The 23,824-nt window shown below is 40.5% G+C and overlaps 1 protein-coding gene across 1 annotated transcript in view; it reads left to right on the top strand.

Moving 5' to 3' along the window:
* Positions 1–23,824, top strand: part of LOC121874645 (ribosome production factor 2 homolog) — a 109,703-nt gene that overhangs the window by 58,361 nt on the left and 27,518 nt on the right. The window contains exon 4 of the mRNA XM_042378875.1: positions 22,778–22,922. Within this exon, the coding sequence (XP_042234809.1) occupies positions 22,778–22,922 (145 nt within the window). The remainder of the gene's footprint in view (positions 1–22,777; positions 22,923–23,824) is intronic.

Here is a 23,824-nt window from a genome sequence, read left to right as displayed (position 1 = left end):
TGAGTGTAGATCAACCGTAAGTCTCACTGTCTAGGAGTGAATGAGAAGGGGACGGCGTTTATGTATTATAAACGTTAGGTCACGTCCTTACAATATAAGTTGATGTGAGCGACTGACTGTGACGACCTCGCAGTGCGGGTTTACAGAAATGCTGAGCTATGGGTCTCGCCCTCTTGGGCGAGTTGCCCGCTCACGTGTCCAACTCATGTCTTACTCATAGACAGCGGAAAGTTACAGGGGGTGAATCTGAATATAATCTCAGATGTATTGACCCATTTATATAATATGTTCTGTTGATGAGACAGGGGCCCATTACATCGCTTGGTCACCTACCAGCCGAGCTCCGTGAGGCCTAAATAACTCACAGAGTACAGTACATTCTAGACAACCCTAACCATGTTATAAACAGATATGTAGACACTAAGCTGGGGATATTAATGTAGGGGTATTCGCTACTACAGGGGACCTAGACTTTAGTGTCGTATGGGTTAGTATGTTATGAATAATGTTGAATTTGGATGATACTGCCCTGTAATAACAGAACAGGAACATAATTGCCAGAATTAACAAAATAGAGGGAATCGTAAGACTTGGTAGTGCAAATTCCCGTGATAAGTAAAATGGCAATTTATTTTCCAAATCAGCAAAATGTGTCTCGTTCAAGAAGGCTAAAACTTTTAATTTCTCTGATACTATTTGAATGTCCTTGATAGTGAAATTCATTACAGGAAGTTGAATTAAAGCAGACTTGAGTTTTCGATTTAACGCAAAATGCTGATGAGTAGGCAAGGTCCGTAATGTACTACAAGTGATTTCACAGTAATCCGGAGCCTTGTAATGCCCTTTCACAACTAGCTGCTTAACACCATTTTGGCATTTTAAAAGTACAGTAGTGAGATTTGGAAAGAACAAATACTGCAAATTGTGAAGGTGAGCGTGGAACACAGTCTTTAGACTAACTGGCCTATAACTGCATTGTGCTAACGCTGTGCGTACATTTGGTTGTATGACTGCCAATTCACATGTTCCCTCTGCAGCAGGAATAAATGCAAACATGTAGGCTGGACATACGTGTAGGTGTAGATAAGATGACTTACACCGTGACAGTACCTCAGAATCCTCCATTGATAGCAACGAATATTCTTCATCGACTAAGAAAAGTTCTTTAGGCCCATCTAGGGTATACAGTGTGTCGTTCACAAACCAGGGGAAGGGTTCTAAATGCCATGCATTAAACTCATGTTGCCCTCGCATAGGAATGTGGATCAGAATTGCATTGTGCGTGAGGGTTGACTCCAACAGCGGGTAATAATATTGAACCTCATTGTCATTGAAAATAGGAGTTAAATGATACTGCAATTTGGCTATTTTTAAAGCTTCAAGAAGCGTCTGCACGGGCACAAGTTTCGCGTCCACACGTCCTATCCCGGCATCTACAATGCTGTCTATTAGTTCATTTTTAGAGGTTACAATTTTATGAACTGAAATTTCAGCAGCATGCAAATATTCTGTGAAGTAAAGGAGCCATTCTAACGTCGGGATTGCTTTCTGTAACCTAGTAACAATGCATTAACCTTTGATTCTAGAGCAGTAATCGCATGAAAGGTTTGAGAAATAACACGATTCTGTTGAGATACAGCCTGAACGACAACGTTCGTGAAACTATTGTCGAATTCATCGAAGCTGTGCTGAGACCATGAAGGATGTCCAATGCTGATTGTAGTTGGCTGTCGACGTTTTCCATCTGACGCTAAAGTACAAGTTAACTTCTACTCGCAGAACATAGTTTCATACAATAGTCATTTGGAACATTTTGCTTCTGAACAGTCTGTAAGGATGTATCAATCACGTCATCAACTGGAGGTACAATTATCTGGGTCTTCTTCAGACGATCCGCGTGCACGACATCTGCGATCTGTGCATTAGGCTTCCATATTTTGAATTTGTTGCCTGCTTCTTTTGAGATTATGCGGAAAGGACCAGAAAATTTCGCCGAAAGTTTGGAGTTCCTTTCAGGTTCTCTTAACATAACAGCGTCCTCAACGTTTAATGCGACAGGTTTAGCATGTTTATGTTGCTTGATGATCATTTCAGCGCGTGACGCCGCTAGCTGTGATCGTACTTGGTTATGAATTTCTGTAAAGACATGAATTTGTTTTGCCGCAAAATCATCCGTATTATATACCGGGTATGGCGCATCTGTAAGCATGTCGCAAGGCAGACGTTTATCTGTACCATAGACAATGTAGGCGCGTGTTTTGCCCGTAGAGCTATTAACTGACCCATTTATCGACGCTGCAACCTGCGGTAACCAATCCTCCCATGCGTATTGAAAACCACTGACAATTGGACGCAGTATTTCTAGGATTTTACGATTGGTTCTTTCAACAAGGCCATTAGCCTGTGGATGATAAGCTGTCACAAAAGTATGTTTAATTCCATATTGTGCACATATATGCTCTATTAGCTCATTCTTGAACTCTGTTCCATTGTCAGAGAGTAGAACTTTAGGCGTAGTATATGGACATATGAGATTCATCACTAATGCATAGGCTACTGCTTCGGCCGTTTTGCTTTTTAGTGGGACCAAGACCACGAACCTGGAAAAATGATCCACACACACTAAGACGTATCCTGATCCCTGATGACTCATTGGGAGTTGTAACAAGTCAATAGCGACTGTGTCAAACAGACGGTCTGGTGTAGGATATTGTAGAATCGGGGCAGGTGATCCTGTTGATCTTTTATGTTGAGCACATGCCAAACAATTAGCTATGTGTAATTCTATGTCTTTCTTCATAGTGTTCCAGAAATACTACTTTCGTAAATCCGCTAAGCATTTATCACGACCTTGGTGACCTGCTTGTGGAACAATGTCATTACTGCTTTGCGCAACGTGTCAGGTACGACTATTTGAGACACATTACCCTCAGGAGATTTTCTCGTCCTATTGAGTATGTTATGTCGTAATTCAAACTGACTTAAGGGAAGAAATAACTTGGGGAATTTAACATCCTCACCCGATTCAAGAGCAAAAGTAACAGCTGACCAATATGGGTCGCGTCGTTGCTCATCTTCCAGTTGCGAAAGAGTGAATGTTGATACAGGCATTACTGGTGCTATATTTCTTGACAGAGCGTCGGCGACAACATTCGTCCTCCCAGGGAAATACCTAAATTCGGGGTCAAACTCTTGAATTGTCAGATACCAGTGTGCTAATCTGCCTGATAAGTTTCTGCCATGGAACAGTTCGGTGACTGCCGCATGATCAGTAAAAACAGTTATCTTGTAGCCAAAGATAATGTCTTTGAACTTCTTAAGTGCCCACACAACGGCTGACGTTTCTAAATGCGTCACCGAATAACGTGTTTCAGCATCGATTAGTTTGCGACTTGCAAATGCTATCACTCTAAACTTCCTACGCGTATCCTCTTGCATGAGCACCGCTCCGACTTCAATTCCGGAAGCGTCAGTACAGAGAGTGAAAGGTTGAGTGTAGTCTGGGAATGCTAGAACCGGGGCATTGGTTTGCGCTGTCTTCAATGCCGTAAAACTTTCTTCGTGTTTAGCATCCCATATAAACATTGCATCTTTTTTGAGCAACCTCGTTAGGGGTGATGTTAATGTTGCATAGTCCTTGATAAAGGAACGATAATAACCAGATAATCCGAGAAAGCTACGCACATGATCATTTGAGGTAGGACGCGGGAACTGAGATACAGCTTTGACTTTATCATTAACTGTATGTATGCCCTCACCGTCAACTACGTGACCAAGGAAATGGATTCTGGATTTTAAAAACTCGCACTTCGAGTGTTTTATTTTGAGTCCTGCTGTGGAAAGTTTGGCCAAAACTTCACGCAGTTTAATCAGATGGGAATCAACGTCCTTACTGACTACTATTAGATCATCCAAATAAGCGCAGACTGTGTTACCAATTAGTCCGGCAAACAGGGTGTTGATCATTCTTTGTAATGTTAGTGGGGCATTTCTGAGACCAAATGGCATTCGTAGAAACTCAAAGTGGCCCAGGGGCGTGGTAAATGCCGTGATTTCTCGTGATTTCTCATCGAGTGGTATTTGCCAATACCCACTAAAATGTAATCTAAGTTGCTAAATAACGCATTATCCTTGCCTAAGGATTGCAATATGTCGCTCTAGATAGGCATAGGGTACCTATCAGGGATTGTTTGATCATTTACGCGCCTGAAATCTATAACAGGGCGCCATCCACCATCCTTTTTCAGGACGAGGAATAATGGGCTATTAAAGGGGGAATTTGAGTGTCTAATGACATTCTCATCTAACATACCCTGTATCATATCTTGCACTATAGCGCGCTGGCTATGAGGTAGTCTATAAGCTGGTACATAAATAGGGTTGGTTCCCTCCTTTAACGTTATATGATGGGATGTTAAATCTGTCTGACCTAGCGTTTCCCCTGGCAAGGCTATTATATGTCTATAGTCGGCAAGCAGCTCTAAAAGGCTTGTCTTGCCCTGAGGATGATCGATCACCTTAACAAGTGGCGCTGTTTGATCTATCCTGGCCAGTCGAGCCTGTTGGCAATTCACAACAATACCTCGAATTGGGAATTTAGTAGGTTGCACTTCGACATTGTTGTGATATACTAGAAAATCACACAAATAACATCCTTTCTTTAAGATTCGTTGAACGCCTGTTCGATTTAGAATCAGTACGTCGGTCAAACCACGAGGGCGAATGGTGCTCAGGGTAGATTCACATGACAGCCCTTTTACCTTGCATGTTTCCGGGAGACACACAACATCTGTGCCCGTGTACACGTTGGGTAATTCGACAGTTGGTTTGGTGATTTCCTCATTTTGGTAATGGAGAGTACTCTTCAACACTGCTGGTACGATCGTCCAACTCTTGCTGCTGTAATCACGCTGGGAAAGTGTGTGGTTGAGGTCACGAGGTATCTCTGACGCATGTTCCGCCTTCCTCTTAATAGGATTGGTAGACAACACTTTCGTCCTAGCAGTGAGCATAGGTTCAGAATGACTCATTGCTGTGTAGGAAACACCTTTAAACTTAACACTATTATTATGTGGATGAACATCTATCATGTTCTTTCGAAGAGTTGGTAGACCAAGTAACCCGTCAGCTGGCAAATTATACTGCTGGACTATATAGAAGTCCACGTAGAAGGGAGAACCACATCTTGAGAATCTGAGTGGTAACGTCACCATTCCTTTGATGCTCAGCTGAGTACCTGAAACTCCTTCGAGCTCAGCGTTACTAGGCCTCCATTTGAATTTGCGGTGAGGGAATTTACGTTGTAACTCTTGATATGATGTCAAGGCCAATACATTAGCGCAAGCACCTGTGTCTATATCAAGAGCCAATCTGGTATTATCCACTCTCACCGGCACTGACAACACTTCCACTTTGCTAAGCGCCGCTACTAACGAGGCCGCTATAGAAGTGCTGTGAGGAGGGGTGGGAATTACCCTATCTATCCCTCTCCTTGTTGTGGTGTGCGTTGGTCTCCCCCCGATGACTTGTCCTGGGGACGTTTCTGCTTGCGTCTATACGACTCCTCCGTTTCACTTGGGTCCACTCCCCTAGCCTTTATTAGTATATCGCACTCATGTGAACTATGAGATGTCGATTTGTGAAGAGCGCACCATTTGCGCGCTTTCTGGGTCAGAGGAGGTGCTGGTTTGGCTCCCTCCGTGTTTGACCTTGAGAATGGCTTTGCACCGGGTGTGGCCTTATTTGCACTATTACCTCGGAGCTGAAAACAATCTTCCATTACATGGCCACGTTTATTACAATGTGCGCATCGTAACGATGTTTTCTGTTTATATGTCAGGCGGGGTGGAGCAATCGGAGCGAGCTGTGTCGTATATGGAGTCTGGGAGTGAGGTATCTACACCATCTGAGACAGCTGGGGCGGTAGTGATGTCACTGAGGGCTGCGCCAGTAAGGGGCCCGTAGCCTGGGGACAGAGCTTGTTTGCGTATTCCACCATATCCAAGGGTGGTTCATACTGTACTTCCTGTGCCCGGCTATATAAGGGACGACGGACAGAAAGGAGAAAACTTATTAGTTCTAACAATGTCTCCACATTTTCCGGTGGCATATCACCATTTGCGTTGTACCAGTCTGAGGACCGGAAGGTCCCTTGCATATCCTGGCGAACCTCGCCTGCAATGTCAACAGCGTTGACAGGCGTTTCATTGCGTATACCTGGAGTACAGCGATCCAACCATCTGAATATCCATTGCAGCTGGCCCAGCTGTGACCTACCCCCAAAGATTCCAATTAACGTTCGCTTAAACTTTTCATAGTCAGGGCTTTGCAAACCAAACGCATTCAAACGACTGCCAGCATAGGAACCCTGCGTTATATGGGAACGTACATATGCTTTCTTTTCTTCGTCAGTCGTTATGTGACTAGTGCGCATGCTATCTTCACATGCACGAATAAAATGTGCGACCCTATAATCATCTTGTCCCGTGAAATTTCGAACATAGTCGCTGCGCTGCATGATATTAATAACATTATGAGCTTTAGGTGTGGTAGTAGTACTGGTGTGAGGGTTAGAGGATGCCATTGTAGTGTTAGTATTAAGCAAGTTAGTATTCTTACTCCTAACAGAAGGCTGGGTTAATAAGGTTGTTACCGATTTAGCAACAGACACACTATCACCTGTAACAGGGGTAACTGCTTTTGTATACTTAGGTGAGATACTATAGTGATTACCATACCGTAGGGTACGACGGTTTAAGTCGTCAAATGATTCGTCAATTACTTTCTCACTACTTCCTACCGACTCATTTAACTGTGTTCCCGACTCAAAATCAATGTCAGTCTGGGCTTGATCATCGACGAGTTGGTTATAAGCATACAGTTGCGCTAGGCGTTCAATTTCATCTACATTAGACATGGGAAACTTAGAAATGATCTATTAGTCCCCTTTGGGTCAATGAATACTTAACAGTAAGCAGATCACTTGCCTCTCATTTACAAGACAAATGAATATGAATTGTAGTTAATTATTAAACTATCAATAAGAAGACAGACACTTATGAACCACTGTAAATTATAGGATTTCAATACATTAATCCTACATTCGACACTTTATCATTGAAATAATCCTATCCAACAAACCTATCGGTGTGAAGATATCTCTCGAACGTGTTCCTGTGTGTAGAATTATGTAATTTAAATACCTATTTATACAGGGATTACGTATGTATAGAAAATGTGATCCTTCAAGCTGAGCTCTGAGTCGAGTGGTGGGTGGAGTGTAGCCTCTTCTTAGTGATGCGCGCGCTGCTCCTGGTTTCCTTGGCAACGATAAGACGCTTCTGCCTTGGTGAGAGACGGGTCCACTTCTACTAGGGGAGTTTCTCCACCGGCGATCAGAAACTGCTGATGATTGGTTATCACTCTGGTCGTTGCTGGGTCGCGAGCGAAACTGCCGTGTGCCAAGTCTTCACAGTCCACGTATGTATGGAGATATGTATGATGACACCGGAACTTCGTAATTCGCGCTGACAACACAACAATACTGTTCAGCTGCTCGTGAAATACCAATTGTTAGTCCAGGTTATGAAACTTTTCTTCAACACTGCAACACTGTAATGTCTAGGAAATGCTGAGTGGAGTCTATTTCAACCGGCTCAATCTGGATATGTACCAACAGGCAGTAATATATGTATATTACGAATTCTGCACGTATTTGTATGTGACAGAGATAAGGAGCACTCACTAAATATCGTCTCAATCCGGGATATAGTTTTAACCACTCGGATTATGTAACGCGTCACTGCTGTGTGTTTTCTTGTTTTTCACAAAACACAGACGGATGATACGACTACCAGTTTGAAGAATCCGTACACACCGCTTGCCACCTATATGAATCGGCTGCTTGTCCAATTAACCAGTCCGTTCACATATATTTCTATTTGGGTTTTAGGTAACGAAACCCAAACGGTAGTTCCTTTGTTTTATTATAAAAGGTTGTATATAATTCCTGAGTGTAGATCGACCATAAGTCTCACTATCTAGGAGTGAATGAGAAGGGGACGGCGTTTATGTATTATAAACGTTAGGTCACGTCCTTACGATATAAGTTGATGTGAGCGACTGACTGTGACGACCTCGCAGTGCGGGTTTACAGAAATGCTGAGCTATGGGTCTCGCCCTCTTGGGCGAGTTGCCCGCTCACGTGTCCAACTCATGTCTTACTCATAGACAGCGGAAAGTTACAAGGGGTGAATCTGAATATAATCTCAGATGTATTGACCCATTTATATAATATGTTCTGTTGATGAGACAGGGGCCTATTACATAACCACTACTCTGGGGAACGAAAGGTTATACCTGAGATCGGAATTATAAAGAAAAATTAGATACATTAAAGGAATTAAATCACAGTATCACTCTGGTTCCACTTAGTGACACAAACATTAAAGAACAATACTATCAAAATCATTTAGGAACTATTACTACACACGTCAAGATAATATCAGTAACTGATAAATGGTATTAACTACACACAAAAATATTGTCACTATTATTGAGATGTTACTGGGTCCACCAATACCCGTGAACCATGCTTCCTAACCTAACACATAGGTTCCACAAACTCTCGCACGTAGCGGGAGCGCGGTCTTCCCTCAGACGACCTTGAACTCAGCATCGCCAATGGCGCGGCGTTTGAAATTTCTGAATATTACATATATATATATATATAAGGGAACTTCGTGTTTTCTTCTTTCCTTGTGGTTATGAGCATACAGTGGTCCCTCGGTTAACGAGCACAATCCGTTCTAGAAGGTTGCTCGTTAACCGAAACCATTGTTTCAATGGGTTTTGGGTAATTGGTTCCAGCTCACCGAAAACTGCCTAAATTCAACAAAAAAGGTAGAAAGGTACACTTACTTTGAGGTGTGTATGTAGAAGGCTCCTGGATGATGATGGGAATTAGAATGAGGGTGGAGGAGAAGGGAGAAGAGAAGGAAGTGGAGGTGGAGGAGAAGCATTTTACTGCTTCTTGGAAGGTGAGTCACCTTCCATGAAAATGTCAGGAACCTCTGGACTGACAGATTCTCCACCAATAACATCCTCTCTCCTTCATGAAGTGGAAGGCTGAGGGCTAGCATCTTGTTCCCGCTGCCTTTTACTAAAGAAACTGTCAATTTTTGTTTGTGGGGCATCTCTCCTCCTCATCATTAACTGATGTTTGAAGAAGGAGACCACTGTGTCCTCAACATGACACAAAGCTAGTTCAGACTTTTCCACATCTGGGTGCCTTGAAGCCAGTTTCCTGAACTTCCTTCAGTGGTGAACAACATCTTTCAACTCTGAAGTTGACATATGGTCATCACTTTCCGTTTCCTCCTCACCACTATCAGCCTCTTAACATCTCATCCAGTTGCTGCAAGTCTTCAGGAGGAAGTTCCTGTTCATGAGACATCACAAGCCCTTCTACATCCTCCTCCTCCATTTCAAGGCCAAATGACTGACCAATGGACACAATCTCCTGGTGCAACTCTGTTTCATCCTGAAATCCCTCAAAATCATGGACTACTGATGGCCACAGTGCTTTTCATGAAGAATTGAGGGTTCTAGTGGAGACTTCTTGCCATGAAGACACAATCAGTTTTACAGTCTCCAGGATGTTAAACTGTGTCTTACAGAATTGTGCCAGTGTTAGTTCAGGATCAGTGGAAGTTGCCTGATGACACCTCCTGAAAATTTTCATGTACAGCTTCTTAAAGTTGCTGATCACATTCTGGTCCATTGGCTGTATGATTGATGTAGTGTTGGGAGGCAAAAACAACACTTTGACAAAGTCAAATTGAGACTCCAAAGTTCTGGCAAGTTGAGGGTCATGACCAGGGGCATTATCCATGAGGAGAAGAGCCTTTAAAGGGAGTTTATTGGTGGTTAGGTAGCTCTTCACAGAAGGGCAAAACACTTCAACAGCCCATTCATTAAAGAGCTGTCTTGTTACCCATGCGTTATAGTTGGATTTCCAATAAACTTCAAGCCGCCCTCTTACCACTTTTTGTTGCTTGAACACCCTGGGGTTCTCAGAGTGGTAGACAAGCATAGGCTTCAGTCGGAAATCCCCTGAAGCATTGGCACCAAGCAAGAGAGTGAAATGGTCTTTCATGGGTTTATGCCCAGGTAAAGAGGCTTCATCTCTGGTGATGAGTGTTCTTTTGGGCATCTTTTTCCAGAACAGCCCAGTTTCGTCCACATTAAACACTTGATGTGGAAGATAATTTTCTGTATCCACCAGTTCTTTAAATTCCACTAAAAACTTTGCTGCCCCTTCCTTATCAGCACTGGCAACCTCACCATGCCTAACACTAAATATGTCACTTCTTTTCTTAAATTTTTTTAACCAGCCCTTGCTGGCTCTAAAATCTTCAAAGTCTGTACCTGAAGAACCAGGTTAATTTACCTTTAAATGTTTGTATATTTCCCTGGCTCTTTCACAAATAAATTCAGTAGAAACTGAATCACCTTTCATCTGTTTTTCCTTAATCCAGATGAGAAGTAACCTCACTGTTTCTGCTATTAGGGATCTACCTTTGAACACTCTGGTAGACTTGTCTCTCACTTTCACTTCCTTGAATTTGTCTTTCTGTGCAAGAATTGTCGATACGGTAGATGTCGACATGTCATATTCTTTGCTTAGCACATTTGTTCTAATGCCTTCTTCATGTTTTCTAATTATTTCCTGTTTCATCTGAATTGAAATTGCTTTTCTAGATTTCTTGGGACCCATGCTGGATTCAAAAACAATTTCAACACGTGTTATTTTAAGTTCAATTGCTGTAAATAAAGAATATTTTCTTTAAATTAACACTGCACTCCTCTATATATCATCAATATGTAAAATAAATTTCAAAATGATCAATAATTTGACTGAAAACACAGAAAAAACGCATTTATGTTGAAGTGAGTGTGAAGCAAGATGTTACCTCCACTGAAAAGACAGAGACTGACTCCTGTTTGGTGTGTTGACATGCTGTTTGGCGCACATAAAACTAGTTTCCTGTACTTCAATTATGTTCAATAAGTGTTAAAATGACTAAAAAATTTAATATTAAACTTTTAAAATGATTGAATAGTACAACCTTCTAGATATTTACTAAAATGGTAAGGAATTTAAGCCCTAGAACCGATTACTGTATTGGCGGACTAATACGACAACTGATGTGCAAGCGAAAACATGATGAGGGCTGCTCGTAAGGAATTCGTTAATCGAGGGAATGCTCGTTAACCGAAGTTAAGAATCTTATGGAAGGTAATTCGTTAACCGAAATCTCGTTAACCGAGGCGCTCGTTAACGGAGGGATCACTGTATGTATGTATATATGTGTATATATATATATATATATATATATATATATATATATATATATATATATATATATATATATATATATATATATATATATATATATATATATATATATATATATATACACACATACATACATACATACATACATACCTCACTTTACGCGGTTAATGAAACCCGCAGGGTCCCGCGGAAAGTGAGGAACGCGTAAAGTGAATAACATAACATATGGGATTAATTGAATTAGAGTCCGGGCCGACCCCCAAACTCCACTTTTTGACGACACACAACTATGTTGTAGTAAAAAATTTATCTTAACTTTATGTTATGAAAAAACAAGTAATATAGAAGAGGTTAGGTTAGGAAAAATAAAGGTGAACATAGGAAAAATAAAGGTTAGGTTAGGAAAACTAAAAGTTAGGTGGAACACTTACGTTAGTAGAAGAAATGGGTCGGCGTCTGGGGATGGAGGCTGATTCCGAGACAGAGGGCAGGCTACTGGCCCTCAGGTGAATCACCATTACTAGGTGCATCACCATCACTGTCACTTACAGTTGTCAGGGCTTCCCTGACAAATCCCTCAAAGTCATCTTCACTGTCACTATCACTGCCTTGGGCTGGCTGTGGTGGGTTGCGGGCGAAGAAATCTGTTATGCTTTGCTGACGGCTGGTGTTGATGTTGTCGTGATACACCTTGATGTAGGGCTCCATAGTCTGCAACAGCTGGGTAGTGAAGATTTCATACCTGTTTGCGTCAGGGTCGTCGGAAAGGAGGAGCTTGGCTTTCTCGATACACTTGATGGCACCCCTAACATTACTATGGGATAAGTGTTGTTCTTCTTGGGATGACGCACCACCTGCCTCTTCACTGACGTCGTCATCATCATGTACCATCTCCTCGGTAGTCACATCAGGTTCCATTATCACCTTCATGATGTCGTCGTTGGTGGTCTCGGAGAAGCCTGGAACTGTAACAGTCTGCGCAGCTTCTCTGGCAAGGTCCACTGCTACTGCAACAGTCTGAACCTCACCAGTCACAGATTGACTCCTCCTCTCACCTGGTATTCCATGCAACACATGTCTCCATGCGTGACGAACCATTGCTACAGACAGCTGATCCCATGCCTCCACCAAGAAGTCCACAGCTTTCTTGATGTTAAATACTCTCCAGAATTGTTTGAACAGTATTTCTTGCTGTGCCAACTGTTGATCCTCATCTTCTTCGCTCTTGCTATCGGTGGTGGTGTCACTCAGGTTATGCAACTCTTCCCTGGTGTTGGTGTCGTCGTTCAGGAGCTTGAATTTTTTCGTAGAGAATGCAGCTTTTACATTACAGATTAACTCTTGGTCCATGGGCTGTAATATAGACGTAGTGTTGGGAGGAAGGAAGACAACTTTTACGTTGGGGTGACGATCTAACAGTAGGGGCGAGTGTCCTGGTGCGTTGTCCAGCAGCAACAAAATCTTGAATGGCACATTCTGTTGCTCACAGAATTTCTTCACATCGGGAACGAAACAGTCATCAAACCAGGAGAGGGACAGTGTAGAGAACATCCATGCCTTACGTGCGGTCAGCCAGTGGACATTTAGCTTAGTCATGTCCATGCTCTTGTTGGCGTGTGGCTTGCGTGCTGTGTGGATCACCGATAACTTGAGCTTACAGGAACCGGAGGCATTGGTGGCAAACAGGACGGTGATGCGCTCCTTCTGCAACTTCCGGCCCCGACACTTGCTGGCATTCTTCACAACGAAGGTCTTGGAAGGTAGCTTTTTCCAAAAATGACCAGATTCGTCCATGTTAAACACCTGGTCGTCGGTGTCCTGTCCTTCCTACATAATCTCACGTAAAAACAGAGGAAATTCCCTAGCCGCAGCACGGTCAGCACTAGCTTCTTCACCAATGTTGATATTGGTGATCTTGTTCCTCTTCTTAAACCTCTGTAACCACCCAGAGGAAGCATTAAAGGGTTTGGGCTCTGTAATTCCCATCTTTCGTGACACTGCAGCATACAGTTCACGTGCGTACTCCTTAACAGAGCGCGTGTCCACCGCCATGTTCCGTCGCGCCTGACGCACCAAGTAGCTCACAAGTAATTTTTCCGTCTTGAGAAGCACCTGATTGTGGAAAAAGTTGATCATAGAAGCACCTGTAGACTTTGTGATGTTCATGTGCTCCTTTATTTTGGCTGCATCCTTCTTTATTGTCCGGATCGTAGATTCGTTCACACCATGCTGGCGCGCCAAATCAACCTGTCTTGTTCCTTTCTCCAACTCTTGGATGATCTTGTACTTCACCTCGTAGCTTAAGGAACGTCGTGTCTTATTTGGCTTAGGGCGGCTGGGTCCAGGCAAGGAAAGGTTTGTCTCTGGGGGCTTTGGTCCGGTGGAAGCCATTTTACAGAACAACGGATGCACGATTACACGGTGTGGCCTGGAGGGATGAAACTGCCGCGGCTTGGTCAAGCGTCGTCTTTCCTCCCTCCCTCAGGTGGACACGTCATATTACTTTAAACCAATTACAGCTAGCAGCTGAGGGAGATAGGGATGCATGGCCAATCACAGTCTGATACGTCATATGACGTCACTGATAACGCAACAGACATGCACTGCGCAACCTTACCGCGCGGCTTGCCCAGGCGGAGGCGGGGGGGGGCGAATCTAAAAATAGCGTCGAGCCAGACACACTCCGCGTAAAGGGGTACACGCACCGCGGAATGTGAGCATCCTGGTTTCGGCAGGGTACAGCGTAAACATGGAAATGCGGAATGTGGGACTGCGTAAAGAGAGGGTTGACTGTAGTCCACAAAACATGTAGCTATGCTTTTTTTTATTTGGTCCCCCATCATACGAGTCCGTTTTCTCTCACATCAGGATGCCTGAGTCCTCCGTTTTCTCTCTTAATCTTAGAGTGCACCAGAGACTTCATTATTCCTTAGTAATGACACAGAATTTGAAATTGCAACTGGGGTTGCAATTGTTGAGGCAACTAGATATGTCTGATTACAGCAAATGAGTTATTGTCAATTTGTAGGTGAAAGATTTTATCCTCAATAGATGTAGGTTAACATTACACCTGTAGGCAAATGCTTAGAAAAGCCTAAGTAAGGAAGCATATTCCTTTAACACATAATAGCTGACCAGTATGGGGAGGATCATCGAGTGTGTGTGCACGGACGTATACGCGATCGGACGTTGTTCAGTCGGACGTTAACCAGCGCATGACTGTGTATGTGTGTATATATATATATATATATATATATATATATATATATATATATATTATATATATATATACATACACACATACATACAGTGGGGTATGCTATAACGAATCTAATTGGTTCTAGAACCTCGTTCGTTATAGCATTCGTTCGTTATAGGATTAATCTGTTCCAGGCCCCCAAATACAACCACTTAACACTGAAAAATATAATATAAAATTGTAAAAATTTTAAAAAAGTGCATAAATATGCATCTAAACCCCTGAAATAACCAATATCATTAATACTTGTAATAAAAAAACAATAAATTAGTAAAAAAAAAAAAATAAAATAATGTTCGTTGTAGGAGTTTCGTTCGTTATAGCATTCTCAGTTTTATAGGTAAAACCGTTCGTTATAGGAATATTCGTAGTAGGATCCGTTCGTTATAGCATACCCCACTATATATATATATATATATATATATATATATATATATATATATATATATATATATATACTGTATATATATATATATATATATATATATATATACCGTATATATAAATATGTTTGTGTAATAAATATATGTAGTAAGTACGTAATATTTTTTTACTCAAATCCTAATGAAACACTACTGGAGAACATTCCTTTGTTGCAAAACAAGTTTATAAATTAAAGAAAATAATTACAGTGTGTTTAATATATTACAGTATACAGTTGTACCCCACTTAACGCGGTCAATAGAACCCAGAGGGTCCCGTGTAAAGTGAAATCCGCGTTAAGTGAATAACAGAACATATGGGATTAATTCCAATAGAAACCAGCCCGACCCCCAAACTCCACTTTTTGAAGACACATAACTATGTTGTAGTAAAAATAACATCTTAATTTTATGATGGTACATGCACACAATTAATACTTAAGAGAAATAGAGAAATACAGTCGCCAAGTTAATGTCCATTCAAATAATGGACTCAACTCCCTCCCCCTCTTCTCACACTACACTGCCGGCTCTTCCCTCTCTGAGAAATTTTTGGGGGAAAACCAGGTATAGTAATAAATAATACCTCAAACTAAAGTTAGGATAATATAATTGACATTGCTGGATTCCTTGTAAGACCAGGAATATTTTGAATATAAATGTCATATATTTTTCACAAAAGATAACATACTTACTCAGATTAAACATTTTATCTAAAAATTTTATGTCTAATGCAAAATATATGATGTTTATATTCAAAATGATCACCAAATTGTAAGAATTCCAGCAATGTGAATTATATTCTGGCCGGGTAATTTGTATGAATTTTATGAGCTAAAACAAATATCTTCAGTTAATAAAAAAAAAATATTCTTCACGACACTATCTGTCAATCAAAGTACCCCACCTTGCCTCCCCCCTCTTCCAACCGCGCGGTCAGTCCCAACCCTCCCCCCCACCTCCCACCAAGAGAAAGAGTGGGTGAAAAAAATAAATTTTAACATTTTGTATTAAATAATACCTCAGATTAAAGTTAGGATAATATAATTGACATTGCTGGATTCCTTGTAAGACCAGGAATATTTTGAATATAAATGTCATATATTTTGCACAAAAGATAACATATTTACTAGAGAAAACATTTTATCTAAAATGTGTATTTCTAATGCAAAATATATGATGTTTATATTCAAAATGATCATCAAATTATAAGAATTCCAGCAATGTAAATTATATTCTGACCGGGTAATTTGTATGAATTTTATGAGCTAAAACAAATATCTTCAGTTAATAAAAAAAAATATTCTTCACGGGGTAACAGATGGTCGGTCGGTCCCTCCCTCCCCCCCACCCCCCACCAACCGTCCCAAGGAGATGTGTGGGGAAACCAGAATATTTAACTTTTTAGTAATAAATAATACCTCAAACTAAAGTTAGGATAATATAATTGACATTGCTGGATTCCTTGTAAGACCAGGAATATTTTGAATATAAATGTCATATATTTTGCACAAAAGATAACATATTTACTAGAGAAAACATTTTATCTAAAATTTGTATGTCTAATGCAAAATATATGATGTTTATATTCAAAATGATCACCAAATTATAAGAATTCCAGCAATGTAAATTATATTCTGGCCGGGTAATTTGTATGAATTTTATGAGCTAAAACAGGCAGTCAGGCAGGGTGGCGGGTGGGGCAAATCTAAAAATAGCGTCTCGAGCCGGACACTCACCGCGTATATGTGGAAAAAATCCGTGTTAAGTGAAAGTTCAGCTCTGGCGAGGCACCGCGTATATGAAAAAACGCGTTAAGTGAAACCGCGTTAGGCGGGGTAATACTGTATAAACATCATGGATTTTTCATTAGACATACAAATTTTAGATCTAATGTAATAATTTGGTTTACACAAAGCAAATATTTTATCGTTTGTGCAAAATATATGAAGTTTACATTCAAAATATTCCCTGACCTGCAAGGAATCCAGAAATGTCAATTATATTATCCTAACTTTAGTCTGAGGTATTATTTATTACTAAAAATGTAAATTATTTGAATGGACATTAACCTGGCGACTGTATTTCTCTTAAATATTGATTGTGTAAGCATACCATCATAAAATTTAGATGTTATTTTTACTACAACATAGGTATTGTGTCGGAAAAAGTGGAGATTGGGGATCGGGCCAGTCTCTATTGGAATTAATCCCATATGATCTGTTGTTTACTTTACACGGTTTTCACTTTCCGAAGTATCCTGTGGGTTCAATTGACAGCCTAAATCGGGGTACTACTGTGTGTGTATATATATATATATATATATATATATATATATATATATATATATATATATATATATATATATATATATATATATATATATATATATATATATATATATATATTGGGTAGTAATATAGTGGACTTTATTCCTCCATGGTATAGATATGTAGATGATGTTCTTTGTCTTTGGCCTAAAAACAGTGACCCATTGGAATTTTTAGACAAGCTTAATAATATTGTCCCTAGTATCACATTCAAAATTGAAAGAGAAATAAATGAATCCCTTCCATTTCTTGATATGCTTATCATGAGAAATGGCCAAAACTATAAATTTAAGGTATATAGAAAGCCCACACAGGTAGACAGTTTCATTCACTTTTTATCCAATCACCTTGAGTCTACCAAAATGTCAGTTTTTTCTGCTATGTTCCTAAGATGTCTGCGTATTTGTGACTCTGAATTTATTGACGATGAATTGAAACACATTCGTTCTATTGCACAGAAACTTGGGTACCCTTCTGTGTTTGTTGATCGTTGTTTTAAAAGGGCTAAAAAATCCTTTCATTCCTCTCAAACCAGACAAGTTCCTACACTTAAGAATATTTTGACTCTGCCCTATCGTAATGAATTTGTCCCGTTAGTTCGGTCCCTCAAGCTTCTAAATATTAATGTTGTTTTCAAGTATGACTCAACCATTACCAATATGTTAATTAGGAATAGCCCAAGTTTGAATGTAAATGGAAGTGTTTATTGTATTCCATGTAGCAAATGTAATTGTAATTATGTAGGTCAGACAGGAAAAACACTGCAGCTCAGAATCAAACAACATAAGTATAATATCAGAACTGCATCTGAAAGCAGTGCCTTGTTCGTTCATGTTAGGAATAGTAATCACCCCATTGCTTGGGATAAAAGCTTAGAAGTATTCAAATCATCTTGTGTCACAGAAAGACTTCTGGTTGAAGCTAGTTTGATTAAGGAATTAAAATCAATAAACCTTAGTGATGGTCAGTTCAAAACTGATAATATGTTACATAAATTTATTTGTCAGTGGCCCAAGGTTAAAAATGCTTTGAAAACCTTTGATCTAGATGTATGATAGTTATTTTGTGGGTCCCTTTTTTCTGACCTGACCTGGCTAGTCACGTCACCACCCTTCTCTTAAGCTCCTCTACGTGTGTGTTGGTGTGGGGATTAGTGGATGTCATCATTATGACCTGACCTCATGTTTTTAGGTCACCCTGTATATTTAAGCCTCTCTCTGTCCATGTAATCCAGTTGCCTCTGAAGATGTCTTGAATAAAGACGAAAGCTAAGGTACTCCGTTGTTTCCATTTTCCCGTGTGATTTTATCAAGATTTATCTTATCCACGTTTTCATTGTGGATTTACATGAAATATATATATATATATATATATATATATATATATATATATATATATATATATATATATATATATATATATATATATATATATATATATATATATATATATATATATATTTATATTTATATATATATGCTGATAACCACAAGGAAAGAAGAAAACACATGTTTTCTTCTTTCCTTGTGGTTATCAGCATATACCTGGATCACGCGCACCCACAGTGATTTACTTGTATATATACATATACAGTATATACAGTCAACCCTCGCTTTACGCGGTCAATTGAATCCACAGAGGCCCGCGTAAAGTGAACAACATAACATATGGGATTAATTGAAATAGATACCGGGCCGACCCCCAAACTCCACTTTTTCCCGACACAATATTTACGTTTTAGTAAAAATAACATCTTAACTTTATGATGGTATGCACACACACATAATATGGAAGAGAACAATCAATAAGAGAATAATATGCTGTAGGTTAGGTTAGAAAAAATCAAGGTTAGGTTTAAAACTTATGTTAGTAGAAGAGATGGATCGGCGTACTGGAATGGAGGCTGGTTCTAGGCAGAGGGCAGGCTACTGGCCCTCAGGTGAGTCATCATCACTGTCATCCACACTTATCAGTGCCTCCCTGACAAATCCCTCAAAGTCACCATCACTTTCACTGGCTTGGGCTGGCTGTGGTGGGTTGCAGGCGAAGAACTCGGTAATGCTTTGTTGACGGCTAGTGTTGATGTTGTATTGATACACCTTGATGTAGGGCTCCATAGTCTGCAACAGCTGGGTAGTGAAGACTTCATACCGGTTATCGTCAGGGTCGTCGGAAAGGAGGAGCTTGAGATTCTCTACACACTCGATGGCACCCGTTACATTAATGTGCGATAACTTGCGTTCTTCTTGGGATGACGCACCACCTGCCTCTTCACTGACGTCATCATCATCTAACTTCTCTTCGGCAGTCACATCAGGATCCCTTATCACCTCCATAATGTCGTCGTTGGTGGTCTTGGAGAAGCCTGCAGCTGTAACACTGCGCAGCTTCTCTGGCAAGCTCCACTGCTATTGCAACAGTCTGAACCTCACCAGTCACAGATTGACTCTGCCTCCCACCTGGAATACCTTGCAACACATGTCTCCATGCGTGACGAACCATTGCTACAGACAGCTGATCCCATGCCTCCACCAACAAGTTCACAGCTTTCTTGGCGTTGAATTTTCTCGAAAAGTGTTTCAAAAGTACTTCTTGCTCTGCCAACTGTTGTTCCTCGCCCTCTTCGCTCTTGCTATCGGTGTCACCCAGGTTACGCAACTCATCCTTGGTGTTGGTATAGTTGTTCAGGAGCTTAAACTTCTTTGCAGAGAATGCAGCTTTCACATTGCAGATCAATTCTTGGTCCATGGGCTGAATTAATGACGTAGTGTTGGGAGGGAGGAAGACCACCTTTACGTTGGGGTGACGATCCAACAGTAGGGGCGAGTGTCCTGGTGCGTTGTCATGCAGCAACAAAATCTTGAATGGAACATTCTGTTGCTCACAGAATTTCTTCACGTCGGGAACGAAACAGTCATCAAACCAGGAGACGGGCAGAGCAGCGAACATCCACGCCTTACGTCCGGTTAGCCAGTGGACATTTAGCTTGGTCATGTCCACGTTCTTGTAGGCGTGCGGCTTGTGGGCTGTGTGGATCACCGATAACTTGAGCTTATAAGTACCGGAGGCATTGGTGGTAAACAGGACGGTGATGCTCTCCTTCTGCAACTTCCGGCCCCGACACTTGCTGGCATTCTTCACAACGAAGGTCTTGGAAGGTACCTTTTTGTAAAACAGACCGGATTCGTCCATGTTAAACACCTGGTCGTCGGTGTACTGTCCTTCCTCCATAATCTCGCGTAAAAATGGAGGAAAATCTCTAGCCACAACACAGTCAGCACTAGCTTCTTCACCACCAATGTTAATATTGGTGATCTTGTTCCTCTTCTTAAACCTCTGCAACCGCCAAGAAGAAGCATTGAAGGGTTTGGGCTCAGCAATTCCCATCTTACGTGACACTGCAGCATACAGTTCACGTACTCCTTAATTGAGCGCGTGTCCACCGCCATGTTCCGTCTTGCCTGACGAATCAAGTAGCTCACAAGTAATTTCTCCGTCTTGAGAAGCACCTGGTTGTGGCAATACTTGATCATAGAAGCACCTGTAGACTTTGTGATGTTCATGTGCTCCTTTATCTTGACTGCATCCTTCTTGATCGTCCGGATCGTAGATTCGTTAACACCATGCTGGCGCGCGAGATCAACCTGTCTTGTTCCTTTCTCCAACTCTTGGATGATCTTGTATTTAATTTTGTAGCTTAGGGAACGTCGTATCTTCTTTGGCTTAGGGCGGCTGGGTCCAGGTAATGCAAGGTTTCTTTGTGGTGGTGGTCCGGTGGAAGCCATTCTTATGGAACAATAGATACCGATATACGTGGTGTAGCCGGGAGGGGTGTAACTGACGCTGGTAGGTCAACGGGCTCGAACGCTCCCTCGGCGGGGCACGTCATATTACATTAAACCAATCACAGCTAGCGGGGGAGGGAGGTAAGGATGCTTGGCCCAATCACAGTCCGATACGTCATATGACATCACCGATAATGCAACAAAGACATACACTGCGCAACCTACTCGCGCCGCTTACCCAACATGGCGGGAGGTTTGAATCCAAAAATGGCGCGGTGCGAGAGGACCGTCAGCCGCTCTCCACGTAAAAGAGTACACGCACCGCGTAAAGTGAGCATTCCGTGTTCGGCAGGGTACTGCGTAAACGTGAAAACGTGTAAAAAAAAAAAGCGTATAGCGGGGTAATACTGTATAGTGATTTAAGGGTGATTTAGGGTTTTTTAGGAGTGTTTCTGACGTCATGCATTTTTTGGCTTTACATTGTATGTACTTTTTCTGTGAGTTGGAACCAATTGCCCAATATCCCATTGAAATAATAGATTCAGTTAACGAAATTTTTGGTTACAAACGACTCTGTGGAACTAATCGTGTTTGTTAATCGGGGGTCCACTGTACTGTACTGTGATTATTTTGATCATGCATACATTGATAGAAAATAAATCAGAATTACATACATACATACATACTGGACATACAGGGGGTCCCTGGGTTACGAACGGGTTCCGTTCCTAAGGACGTACACTTAAGTTGGATTTGTACGGAAGTTGGAACACAAATTACGTGCATACCGTACTTACTGTACAGAACAATGTTTGAAATCTCACTATATCATAACCTAAGTCCTTATATACATCTAAAATCACTTAATTTAAGAGAAAAGAACTAGAATGACAAAATAGAATTAATGAAAGTAAAAAATTAGTCATTAGGTAAATTTCAAGTTTAACCCCGTTTGTAAGTCGGGGACCCCCTGTATAGAATTTGGGATGTACGGCGGTTCGGAAAAGCAGTACAAATGATGGGTGGGATTAAGATCTTAAGATCACAATTTGGTATAACAGCTTTATAATTTCTGTGCATCATTTCCATATCAGTTTAGAATATATGTTCCAGTTAGCTCTTTTTAACTTCTGTGTACTGCATTCAAGGTTCATGAATTAGATGGATGGATTAAATAAATCTAGTGTCCATATCTTAAATGCCCCTTTAATTTTGTAATTAATGAAAAAATTTACTAGGTTTGTTATGGACAGAATTTTTTTGCTTTTACCTTCTATTTCAATGAGTTCCATCCCACAGCTGGGCTGAAGTGGTAGAAAATATACATGCTAACCATGGGTTTGTTCATAAACTCATAATGATACAAAAGCTTGGACTTAGGAATGTTTTCTGTGGAAGAGGAAATTTGCCATTTCTCATATTATAATGTATTTTTGTTACTTTAGCTTTAATTTTTGTAGGGCACACAGCATATCTATTCTTGTTATACCTACATCTTGGCAATTTCTTGACTTCATTGTGAAGTTTTTTATTTATGCACCTTTTTAAATCTCATTGAAATGCTTTGAAACTGTTTATGTATGATGGGTAAGTTTATTTAATTCATTAATTTTGCACCTTAGAATATTACTGAAGAAATCTGGCACAAGAATCCCACGTGTGGAGCTGGAGGAAATAGGGCCATCAATGACCCTACAAATTAGAAGAAACAAATTTGCTTCAGAGGACTTGATGAAGAGAGCCTGTAGACAACCTAAGCAACTTAAGGTAACCTGTGAAAAAAGTGAAATTTTTATAATAAATGGCACTTAAAACATATAAAATTAATATCAGTAGGCATAGTGCAAAAACAAAATGACCATTACATTTATACAGAATATTACTTTCATTATCCCACTGTTCTTCCATATCCTAGAGCAGTGATTCCCAAACACAGGGTCGCATAGAGCTCATGCGTTGACTACCCTCCCAAGGGTTTTGGACAGTTGAGATCCTCAGCCACACTGAGTCAAGCAAATTTCAACCTGCACCAACTGAACATGTGGTTAATAGCGAACAATGTTTCTATAACCAAATCATACTGGTTGAGTCTGCTAATTATACCAGACAAAAAGACATCCACTACCCCATTTTACTCTTTACTCATGATAATTCATAATATGTAGACAATATTTTGCATAATAATGTCATCTAATTATAAATTGACATTTCATCAGATTACTTCGACAGACTTGTAGATATTACACCGACAGATCACCAAAATACATTGTCATATTAAATTATCCATGATAATCAGACACGTAATATCAACAGTGTCATATATTTAATACAACAAGGTAGGTAAAATAATAACATCAAGTTGAAGGCTTGATACATGCTTACAAAATACCAATAAAGCTCACAAACAGTCTTCTAGTAATATGGCATTCCATTTTCGATAATGCTACCGTGTATATGAGGCGTTCATTAATGCAAGAACAATCGTGCCAAAACCAAGTTTTGAGAAAAAAGGTTTAAAATTTGCACATATTCAAAACATCATAGGACCTCCAAAAATTCACCAATTCTGTTCCACGAGGTTTCATTTTAAAGGGGATTTAATGCAGAATGTAATCCTTGTAATAAATGAAGTGTGATCTTTGATTTTAGTGCACATTGATGTCAAATAA

The sequence above is a fragment of the Homarus americanus genome, unplaced genomic scaffold, assembly GCF_018991925.1.
Source record: "Homarus americanus isolate GMGI-L3 unplaced genomic scaffold, GMGI_Hamer_2.0 scaffold34360, whole genome shotgun sequence".
In the NCBI taxonomy this organism is placed as follows: Eukaryota; Metazoa; Arthropoda; class Malacostraca; order Decapoda; family Nephropidae; genus Homarus; species Homarus americanus.
Note: the sequence above shows the minus strand (reverse complement) of the source record. Positions and strands in the feature narration are given on the sequence as shown.